Source organism: Gavialis gangeticus, unplaced genomic scaffold (assembly GCF_001723915.1).
Source record: "Gavialis gangeticus isolate Ggan-Ray unplaced genomic scaffold, GavGan_comp1, whole genome shotgun sequence".
Lineage (NCBI taxonomy): Eukaryota > Metazoa > Chordata > Crocodylia > Gavialidae > Gavialis > Gavialis gangeticus.
Window position 1 is genome coordinate 14,560,956 of NW_017729025.1, and position 11,410 is coordinate 14,572,365.

At 42.4% G+C, this 11,410-nt stretch overlaps 1 protein-coding gene across 8 annotated transcripts in view; it reads right to left on the minus strand.

The window, feature by feature from the left end:
- KTN1 (kinectin 1) overlaps positions 1–11,410 on the minus strand; it is a 148,740-nt gene that overhangs the window by 12,206 nt on the left and 125,124 nt on the right. For 4 of the 8 annotated variants that reach the window (XM_019518421.1, XM_019518422.1, XM_019518425.1 and 1 more), the window contains 7 exons: positions 9,642–9,731; positions 9,456–9,548; positions 7,996–8,055; positions 7,234–7,317; positions 6,957–7,040; positions 4,260–4,343; positions 1,349–1,441 (listed from right to left, as the gene is read on the minus strand). In XM_019518421.1, coding sequence (XP_019373966.1) covers positions 1,349–1,441; positions 4,260–4,343; positions 6,957–7,040; positions 7,234–7,317; positions 7,996–8,055; positions 9,456–9,548; positions 9,642–9,731 — 588 coding nt within the window. Of the gene's footprint in view, positions 1–1,348; positions 1,442–4,259; positions 4,344–6,956; positions 7,041–7,233; positions 7,318–7,995; positions 8,056–9,247; positions 9,324–9,455; positions 9,549–9,641; positions 9,732–11,410 lie in introns of those variants that run through there. The other 4 variants (XM_019518424.1, XM_019518428.1, XM_019518427.1 and 1 more) reach the window with 2 other exon arrangements.

The window sequence follows — 11,410 nt, forward strand, 5'->3', positions numbered from 1 at the left end:
GGAGGATACAGCTTACAATGCAACATTCAGCCAGTGTTCAAAATCTACTGCTCTGTAGACAAGCCACTTCATTTCTCCTAATAGCTGCAAAACAAAGCTTCTTCTACGCTACTCCCTTCAGGGACTCTGGTCCTTTTGGTTTACAAAGCACTTTTACCAACTCCTTTTTGCTGTTGCAAATAGAAAGGACTTGGTTTGCTAGCCATTGCGATCTCCACTTGTGAGTACTGGATTTCTTCTACCCTTTAGTCCGGGGGGGGGGGAGAATCAGGTCTTGGGACAACAAGGTTCCCACTGACACCACTTCACTGCTGAGCACTGGAAGGCTGGAACAAATGCCTCCTAACAGGATGCCTGCTTTCAAGAAACAGCTGCCTCACTTGCATGGAAATGACGCTCTCCAAAGATCGGCAAGTTCTAGCAGATGACTCCGTATCTTAACTGTTCATCAAACAGATGTCATGATCTGTGAGGCCTGTGGGGCACAAGTACCAGAGCTGGGCATGCCAATTGGGATTTCCAGACATTAAGTTTGCTACCTGTGGTTTATGGCTGGCACCCAAGTTATTAAAAAAAAATTGGGCCAACCTTAAAGTCACAGTTCAAAAGAGTCCATCCAGTTCCATACTCTATAGCTGCAGAAATACCAGAGCTGTAACCTTCCAACATACAGCTATCATGAAGAGCTGGATCTCAAAAACCCTACACCCAGGAAAGCTGTCAACCCGCAGCTCCAAGCGATTCTTAGGTTTGCCACTGACTGAAATGCAAATGAATGAGATTCTGCTTCTGGCCCACATCAGGGTCACTATGCTCCCTGTGGGGCATCAGCATTTTAAACAGAACTAAGGCACTTTTCTCTTGTCTAAATGGTGGCAATGCTTCTCGCTGAAAGTTGCACAGATTAAGGAGGCCCTGACTGTAAAGGTAAGCATATGCACTGCAATCGAGATAGGAGAAGGCGACAATCTTCCACTGCAATTAGGCACTTCAGCGAGTACCAGCTAAACGCCTAATATTTTATGCTTGTTTAATCATAACTAATGTTTTTAGTGACCCCCTTCAAGGGAAGAAGTGTATTAAAGCTCTCCCCCTCCTGCCCACAACCGAAAGGTCAAACCAATTTTAAGTCCACTGAGAAAGGCAGATCAGAGCTGTCAAAGTCCCCTCTGGACAATTCAAGGATGAGGCATTTCTGGGTTTTTTCTTCTCTGTTGGAAAAATCTCCTGGCCTGGTTTCAGTGGCAGTGAAATATTTTTGTTTCTTTACCTCCAAGTAACAAGCTCAGCCCACACTCTGCACAAGATTCGCACTGCCCCTGGAGAGGGGCTCCAAGAAAACACTCACTGGCTCAGAGCAAACATCGCTGTTCTCAATAACGTTGGCGTCCCCTGCAGCTTTTCCGAATTCTCTCTCAAGAGATGCCAGCGACTCCTGGGCCTGCAGGGGGGAAAGCGAGGGAAATGGAGGAGGCAGCAATTAACAAAGGCTGAAAAACAAACCACCTGTCTATCCGCAAGTGCACGGCACACAGGAAATGAGTCTTCAGGAGGAAAACTGTGTTATGCCAGATTCACTCAGGGGACTAACACTTTTGTTAAGATTGACAGGTCTTCTCACACGCTGGCACTTGCTACATCAGACAGCCAGTAGTTGAAAGCTATTCTAGGGGGAGATTTTAATAGTCTTTTGTCAATATATTAGGTAAAAATTCGACAGCACGGATTTTTATGTGAAAGAGCAACTCTGACAAGCAGCTGAGAGCCAGTTCACGTGTCAGCTGTCAACACGGTACATCCAGATAGGATGGCACAGCTTTACTGGTGCTGATGTGCTATTCAAGCACGCATTCTGTATATCACTCTTAATTAGCCATCGTATGCTCTGCCATCGCGTTCCAGAAAAAATAAATTAACTAAATGCAACTGCAGTGACCCTACGTTCATCCCCCTGCCCCTGGAGAACAAGGCTCCTGCAGGCATTTGACCTGCTCAGCCTCGGGTCTGTCCTGCCACAGGCCCCAGCCCTGGCTCATGCCTGCAGCTACTGCCTCAGCTCCTGCTCTCCCTCATCTCTAACAGAAATCCCATGATCAGGGACACGTGCTTCACTCTGAAACCCTCCTTTCTGCTGTTGTGCTAGCTGGCAGTTCTGCTTCTCCAACCAAGCTGAATACCAGATGTGCAATTCCAGACACTGTTTTACCATCAGTTACTCAAAATCCTCCTTTCCACCCCTCCATCCCTCCCAGGGTCTTGCTAACTCCTTCTTCCTACAAGACACACATTTTTCCAACCCCTCCACATGCCACAGTGATACTTTCTCCAACAAACAAAAAACACTGTACAAGTCCTTCCTCTACCACCATCATATCTTCACCTAGGCCCATAACTTGGATGTCATCTTTGCCTCAGGCCTCTCCTCTTGATCCTCACTCATAGGCTTGGTCTAACTAAGCCAGAACTAAGATTCGTTCTGCACAGCATGGCACCTCCAAGGTTGGCTTTTTCTATCCATCCACACAGCTAAACATCATGTCTGGTCTCATCAGTGCACCTCTGTTTACTGCAATATCCTTCCCTGTGGCCTCAAAATCCATTTCTCCAGTCTTGCCCCAGCAACATCCATTCAGAAGGGTGCTGCCCAGGTAAATCTTCTTGCCCACTGCTTGGACCATGCCATCTCACTGCTAGTTCCTCCACCTCTGCTACACACATGCGCTACTTGACCTTCACTTCCTCAACTCTCCATGGTCAACTCCCCCACAATCACCTCATTCACTACTGATGTTGGCTCCCATCTCCATCCCTACAACCTGCCCCTTATACTAAAAGGAGCTCTCTATAAATATCCCCAAAGTCACTTGATTGTTCCTACACCACACTTTGCTACAATGCCTAAAAGCCTTTAACGACAGGTAGGCTATTGGAGCACCAAGACAACATGCCCCTCCTGTAGACCAACACTGTCTTACATTCAAACTGTACCTCCACCCAAGTCTGTCCATACCCAGTTCGTCTGGTCTTACACTTTGATTGCTATATTCTTTGGGTCAGGGTCAGTCTTTCTGTTCCATGTTTGGCAAGCAGAAAGCCCAGAAGGTCTTGTGAACAATGTTAAAAGTGCCCTAAAGGAAGTGCTCTTATCAGAAGATTAGGGCCACATGTAGAACGTGATAGATACCTTCCCAGGGTTTCACATGCTGGACTCAGAAAAGAGGAGTCTGTTATATCCCTGTGAACGTGGGAAATTAGGGCCAGACTCTGCCCAGCATGAACGTGCCTAGGCTTCTGCGCTGCTCCAGCAGCAAAGAAGAGCGTGGAAGTTGCAGCTTCCCAAGCTGCACAAAGGCAGACAGCCAATCTCAGCACTACTTTTCATTCCCAGCAGAATGGGGTGTCAAGAGTCTTGCTGATGTGATGCTCCTTTATTCCCAGGCCTGTGCAACAACCTGGGCAGAGCAGTTACAAGCCAACATGACGTAACAGCAATCAGCTGGCCTGCTTCACGTTTGGGTAGCTGGCAAGGCAGTGGTGCACCCTGCAGACTAACTGACAGAGAGCTACCCTAGGCTTCCTCCTATCCAGATATCCTCAGCAAGCTCTCTCATACATAAGCACCAGCCCCTTCTGGTGAGGTCAATTTATAAATCAGCTCTTAGCCCCAGGTCCTCTTGCACCTTATGTTATCTCTGCTCAAAAAAATGCTGCAATAACTGCTGGTGAGGAATGACTGATGTCATGCACCCATTTCTCAGGTCACTTTATCAAGGTTCTTCCAGCAAAGTACAGGGTGTTTGCATACTGCCCTCACAGTATTGGTGGATACTGTTAGTAGTTATTTAATGTGCATTGCTACAAACCTGAACCTATATGCCAAATACTACATTATTCTTTCATTAAAAAAAGCAATATATGGGCCTATAATTACCATTTGCTTCTTACGCATGAACTCTGATGAATGAGGCACATGATTTTAAGAGCAACCACTGAAGAGAAGTTGGTTTGTTGGCTTCTGTCTCAGCCCATTCTATTCCCAATTAAAGGGACTCTGTTCATGTGTCCAATGTTCATGGCTATATCCAATATCACTGACCGGTAGGCTGCACTAGGACTTAGGAGACTATGCTCCTGCTCTGTAGTCAGATCAGAGTTTTATAGCCTGCCTCTCAGCCCAACAAACCTCCAGATCTCACTATCTGGCTACATCAACATTTTATAGTATTTGAATCTATAACCAGCCTACAAGCTTCACTTACCTTGGGCAGGTCACCAGCCAACTTCTGCCTCTCATTTTGATCAATTTTAAGTTTTGATAGTGTTTCACTTAACTGTGTTTTCAGCTGTAAGATAATAAGGAAAACAGAAAGATAATTTTCAATTTGACATGCACCTCTCTTGAGAATAACCCAGCATACCACCAATCACATGAGAAGGAGTAAGAGAACTAAACTATTGTTCACAGTGGATTAGTTAACATGTGTTAGGAGATTTACAAGGAAAGATCAAAAGAAGAGCTTTGATCGATAAAGTTAAAAGCAAGGAATGAAAGATATAGAGACAGAGGCTAGAGCCAGCATGGCAACTGCAAATGGTTTCAACTTGGAACTGCACTGCCAGGAAGAAAATGAACATCGACTTTATATAAAGCTTTCTGCGTGTATTCCTATTGCACTGTTCACAAAAAAAGGTTGATGATGGACTTGATGCACAGCAAATTCTCAGAGTTTATATTGCCATCACATCCCTAGGCCAGAACAAACCACTGACTTCTCTACTGAAATGTCCTGTTTGATACAATTCAGACTGGCTTTTGGCATTTTAGCAAAGCAGAAGCTGGAAGCAGTTTGTTAACATCATGTTCAAGAGTTGAATCGCTACCAAGAAGCCTTTAAACTATTTGTTGTCTTTAGACAGCATCATTTGGAAAACAGGTATTCCAGTCTAGAAGGATTTCTTTGTGCTGGATTGCCCCAAAATACACTCACTAAAGTCAATCATAATAACTTTAAGTGTTTCTATTGTTGATATGCCAGCAATAGCAAAGAACTTCTGCAGCACAAATGGAATGATTATCAACATGGGCAAATTAGCTAGAAGTCTTAAGTGTGGCTGCTCAGTGCACCACGCTGTTCATTATTTTTGCTATCAGTATTTTTGGGAACCCACGGGTGATTAAAAAGAACAACAGGACTTCTCCATGTGCACAGTTCATGCTAAATCCATTCCTCCATATTGTATTGCTCTCAAATCACTTGAATTTATAAAGGTTGCCTGTTGCAGCACCTGAATTAAACTGATTTCTTTCTGCTCATTAGAGACGTAATGTTGGTCTGAGGGATGCTATGAAGTTTTATCTTCTTTCTCCTTTATATACTTTATGAATTATGGTACGTCATATTTTGAGATTTTACCACTTTCTCTTCCGCCGAATCTCCTGCCTGTTGTAAACTTGTAGATTATTTCCAAACACATAAGGAAGTAGTGAGTTCGCCACCTCATCACATAAAAAAGAAGTGGGGAGAGCAAAGTGATAAAAACCACATGTAAGCTTCAACCAGTGTGACACCACCTGACTGCAGGAGCTGGGTTGTCTAGATAAGAGCTGGGATTTGTAACTGCTGAAGCTACAGACTGAAGGTTAGACGTGGCCACAAATACTTACAAGGAGTTATAGGAGCAGCTTTGGTAGTTTCTGTCATAACAACCTATGTTTTTCTCAGAGCAAGTGGTAACTCTTAAGACATACAATGTGTCTAATGTTTGAAGGAAACAGACACATTTTCAACACGCCTCCAGTTTCAAGGGAGGTGGATGCAGATGACGTGGTTCTTGCTAAGGAGGGTCTGAAGGAGTGTCCAACTAACATAATGCAAACCTAACCCAGAGCACGTTCAATATGATGTCCATAATATCAGGTAAATCCTGGAAGGTTGACATGGGAATCAGATTGCTCCTTTGCTTTAAAACAGTCATCTGAACTACTAATCTCAAGTAGGCTTGGTCACTTTAACCAAACAGTGTTCATTGGAGCAGGTTCAAGCTACAGAATAATATAGTAGATGCACCTGGTTAGGACTGCTCAGCGTGTTATTATGGTCCAGCTTCATGCAGTTAGTGTTAGGTATGTCTCCTGGCTACACTATATGAAGAGTGGGAGTAAGGAAAGCTCTCCATGACTCTGGCTTGGAAAGCATGAAGGAGGCCTGCTTTGTTCATGCGCAGGTATACGAAAGCTTCAGTTATTCCCAGAGCTTAAATACCCATCATCCTGTGAAGTAAATGGGTATTTAAAATGAATTAATCTTCTCACTGGAAGACAAATCCTATGAAGCTACAGGTCTGGTCTGGGTTGATGCGACTCTGGTAAGAGTCAGTATTAGTTATTGGATGGGGTTTTGAACCAAAATACAAATTTGCTGCTGGTCTGTATGCCACTACACAGAATGGCTCCCCAGCTAAATTTCAGAGCAGTACTAGTGGATGGGCACGAGAAAATCTAATTAATGCTTGCATATCATTCTCTTCTGTGTACTCTTACACTAAAATAATGGAGGGTGCTCTCTGCTTTTATTCTGTGAGTGTGAATGGTGGTTGCGTTCCACATCTCCCAGAGCACGGTCCCCAAACTGAATTGGCCAAAAGGTGTTCCATTCGAGCTAACAACACTACACTTGCAGCTACATTTGCCTGCATTAGTGAAACACCGATTCTTAAAAAGTTTAAAGTATGGAAGTCTTAAGGCCTTTAGAAAAAAAAAAGGAGTCTTAAGAACCAGGCATGCTAGCATTAGGAGCAGACACACAAATTGTAAAAGTCAGACTACATAAATGACTGCAATGGACAAAAATACCAAGCTGAAGAAGTTAGCAGAACAGACAGGATTTGGAATGAAGTCTCCACTTAACAGGTATATTTGGAGCCTGGTTTGTGCCCAGTGGAGAAAAGCTTCTTACCAAATTTAACTCTTCATTCTGTCTTACTGCTTCAGAATATGAATCATCAAGTTTTTTCTGCAATTCAGTCAACAGATCTTTGAGCTGAAATGAAGTTTAGATTTTTTAGGATTTGTCTCCTTATAATGCCCCTTTTTCTTCTGTTCAGTTATTAGAGTGTTCAGCTACCCTAAAGCCACAAGCATATAAAAACTCAACTCCAGCAAAAAGTTTAATCATTTGCCAACTGATTCATTACCAAAATAAAGCAAAAAGGACAGCTGTGTCAGTGGTTTACCTCTCTGACTTCTGAAACATATGTAGATCGTTCTATTTCTGCCTTTTCTAGTTCACTTTCCAAATGTTCTCTCTCTCTTTTAAGCTAGAAATAGGAAAACAGGTATTAAACATCAGAAAATACCAATGAAAGGAAGCTACTTAAGTTAACCACTAAACAAAGTCACTCCTATAAAATTCTCAGATCTTGCAGATGCACAGGACAGCTACGGTAGCTCTGCTTTACTTAAGATTAAGTTGATCTCTGAATACAAGAGTAAAAATTCCCAAAACACAGATACACAAAAGTTCAGATCTTAAGATGAGATGTAGAAACTTAATTAGGTCAGTGGTTGCAACATTTTCCAGTGGTGGGCCACAATGACCCAGCTTAGGTCTGAGGTTACCTGGCACTAGGACCTGGCTGCCACTGCTACTTCTCCCCACCACCCAGCCACTACCCCCAACCCTCCCAATGACCCAATGAACCATAGGTTGCCAATCCCTGAGCTAGGTTGTTGAGTTTCAATAATGCCAAATTCACAGTGTTTCACCAACTTGAGCAGACGCTCAATACTTCTGGAAATTAGGCCACTCATCTAGAAGCTTAAATTTAGTCCTAAAAGCCTTGATGTATGTGTCTACTCTAGCCAATGTTGACCAACAGGTTTCACCATTTAATCCACAATACAAAACTGTTCCATTCATGAGGAAGTTTCCGAAGGTTTCGCATTTAACGTCTCAAGCAGGAAAGCTTCAAAAGAGATGAAATATTTGAACGTACATGTTCAACTTCTTTGATTTCTTCCTTTAATCTCTCTACCTCGTGCTCCAGAGGACGCATCTGCAGTTTCCAACAGAGATGAATACATAATTTTGGGTTATCAAAGACGCCACAGTAATTCAGTTTGAAATGAAACTCTTCATAAAGAGCACATTTTGTACAGCAGTCCAAGCTCTGGATGTATGAAGGGTCTTCTCCAAAAAACATGCATTTGCCTCCCCTTCACAACGTGAAGAATTCTTTGCCAGAGATATTTAGGTCCCAGATAAACAATCATTAGGCAAGCCCTAAGGCAGTTCTCTGGTTTTCATACTAAAGCAATTGCCCTTCATATTTGTTGAATAAGGAAGACAGTCTCCATTGATTAACTATAAATAGCTAAATCTTCTGGATTTAGCCATATTAAAAGACTATTACTGCAACAGATGGTAGAGCATCTATAGTTAAAGATCTGCCAGCCTCTTATAAGCCTCTCAAACAAGAGGTTTATAATTCAGCTATACACACTTGCTTCAGGCCAATACCCAGGCAAACAAATTCTCCGACTAAAAGTAGTTTAGAAAGACTTTCTTTTGAAAAATTAGTTTGACCTATTTTGATTCTGAGGCAGGGAAGGAAATGTATAATGACTAAAGGCTTTTTTCCTGCTGCTTTGCTATCAACAGATCCTCTTCTTTAAATAACATTTTAAAAAGTGGCTTGTAGGCAATTTCAACAGTAATTATAGTTCACATAATGGATTTTTAAGTACCTTTTGAAGAAGTTAAAAATGTAAGTGGAGAATCTACTGTAGCTAAATCTAAACATAGAACCTCTGCTCTATACACACTTGTAGCTATCCAAATTGACCATCTATACTTCCTTCAATCTTACGTTTGTCCAAAGTCAAAATCAGCTTTACTAGGTCAGAAGAATTCCTGTATGTATATTTGACACTGGACTTTGTCAAACAGACTCCTCAATTTCTTTCCTAGTTCCTATGTAGCATGATACACTAATTGCCTCTCCAGAAATACCTGCATCTGAAAGGTAGTTAGAAGGATGCTGCTATGTTACAGCTATGCTTTGGAGTAAAAGCCAACAATAAAAATATTTTCTCACTGTGGTAGAAGTAAAACTGCCTGAAATCAAAGGATACTTAAGATTCCCTCTAATGTCTTAGTTTAGAAGAAGTCTCCCTTCAAAAAATGAATTACTATAGTAGGTGTTACAATGCTTAAATTTAAAGTTCTTGATGTTACAGTAAAGATACCTGATATTACATTGAACATCGATTGGCTTAACTTCACACCCCAGCAATGTCTATGCAGTTCCCTAACAAAGAAAGGCTGAAAAATATTCTAGCATTAGTCTAAGCAGCAAAAAAACCCAACCCAAAAACAAACCTCCCCCCGACAAAACCCAGGACCCTCTATTTCCAAAAGAAATGAAAGAGTCCCAAGAGAGCTCTTTAGAAATACCTGTCTAAGTTCCTTCTGCAAATCTTCAATTTTTACTTTCCATTTGCTCTCTTCCTCTTCCACACTCCTTTGTAGCCTTTGTAAGATCCCCTCCTAATACAAGAATTTTAGTTATTTTGCTAACTGTAGGAAAACAGAAGACAAACAGTCTGCAGTATCACTGGATGGAGTGACAAAGTTCCCTACCGTCTCAGCCAGGACTGCTTTATACTTCTCACACTCCAACTGCAGCATTATATGCATCTCCTCCGCTTCTTTCAGCTTGTGCTCCATAACCTGAAATGGATCCCATAGGGGTTACATCTCACTTGAGAAGTTCATAACGTAAGACTTATAGTTACATTAGTATACATAATGGAACAAAAACATTTTACAGGACTTCCTTTTCTATGCTTTCTTTTCCATGTTGTTAGAAATGACCATGGGGAACATTCAACTAAAGGGTCTTCCTATCCAATCTTAATCAATATGCAAGTCTACATCATAGTGCTATAGGAAACAGGTGATAAGTCACATAAACAACATCCCATTAGATCTGTATTACTGAAGTAATACACCATCTTGTCTGGGAATGCCATTTCACATAAGAAGAAAAACTGCTTGTAGATTCACATTGGTACACACGGTGGAGACATTTAGGGCAGTGGGATAAGAACAGTAAAGATGTCCAAATGGATGGTAAGAATGGGAGCAATTTACTCCGAGAGGGGACAGAGTAGATGCTATATTTCAGCGTCTTTCAGGAAGAATACAGGGACTGGGACCACTGGATGCCTGCCTTCCAATAACCACGGTTCTTGAGGATTTATTCATATAGATTCCACTCTTGGTGCCTGGGCATGCATTATTGGATTCTTTTGGCCTACAGTATCCCTTAGGGCTACTCTCGCACACCAGATGTCCTCAACCCCCTCCCAGCCCAAAGGTATAAATGGGCTGAAGGCATCTAATCACCTTTCAGCTCTTTTGCCAGTACAAAATCCGAGATGAGCAGGGTTCTGCAGGAGTGAGGTTGCAAGTTACAGGATCCATGCAGACAACACACATCAAAAAACACACGTACAATTACAGCAGGGTAATTAACTGGTTTCTCTTCCAAATGGATTCAGCTTTCAGAAGTTGACAAGCACTTGTCTATTTTCCTAGAGATGGGATAGAACATCAACAAAACAGCCCTACCAAAACAGGCACCTGACCTGGAAATTTCTGAAAGGTGGGAGCTAAAATACCCCTATTCCTGCCCTCCAAACTTCAGAGGTGGGGACATCCCTCAAACAGGTAGCAGATGCTGCTTGAGCTCAAACATGGGTAGGTGGATCAAACCTGGCCGACTCTTAACACATCCTTATGCAGCTAGAGATAAGCCTGCCTCCCACGACAAGAGAGCTTGTCCCTTAACGAAGAGTGAAGATGATGAATAATCTGTGTGTTTCTGGGTGATTTTGTTCAGCTAACTTAAAAAGGAAGTTCCCTTATAACATCAACTGTGCGAAAATTCCCTGCTTCTCAAAAATCCAAGCAAGGCTTTGGCAAGAAATTAGGGCAACGAATAGCCTAATTCATACAGAACTCGCACATCTGTGGGCTGTCTTCAGAGATGCACGGTAGAGAGCAGGTCGCCAAGAGGGCAACCTATCAATCCTGCTAATACTATACTGAGGTCCCAAGTAGAAAGGGGCCTAAAGCTGGGGGGAAAATAACCCAGCAAAACAATACCAAAGGTCTATACAAAACCTTACCATGGCAGGGCAGGCAAAAAAAAAGTTCCCAGAACAACATAAGGATAGGGCCATTAGACAGAACCTTATGGAGGCAGTGGAAAGCCCAGGTGGTTGAGGGGTGGGGAAGGGGGAAGAGGAAGTAAATACCAGATACTGCTGAACTGGGTGATATAAATGATGAAGCCCATTACAAAACCCTCAGGAATCTTTTTGTACGTAGCTCTGCAAGTCAGT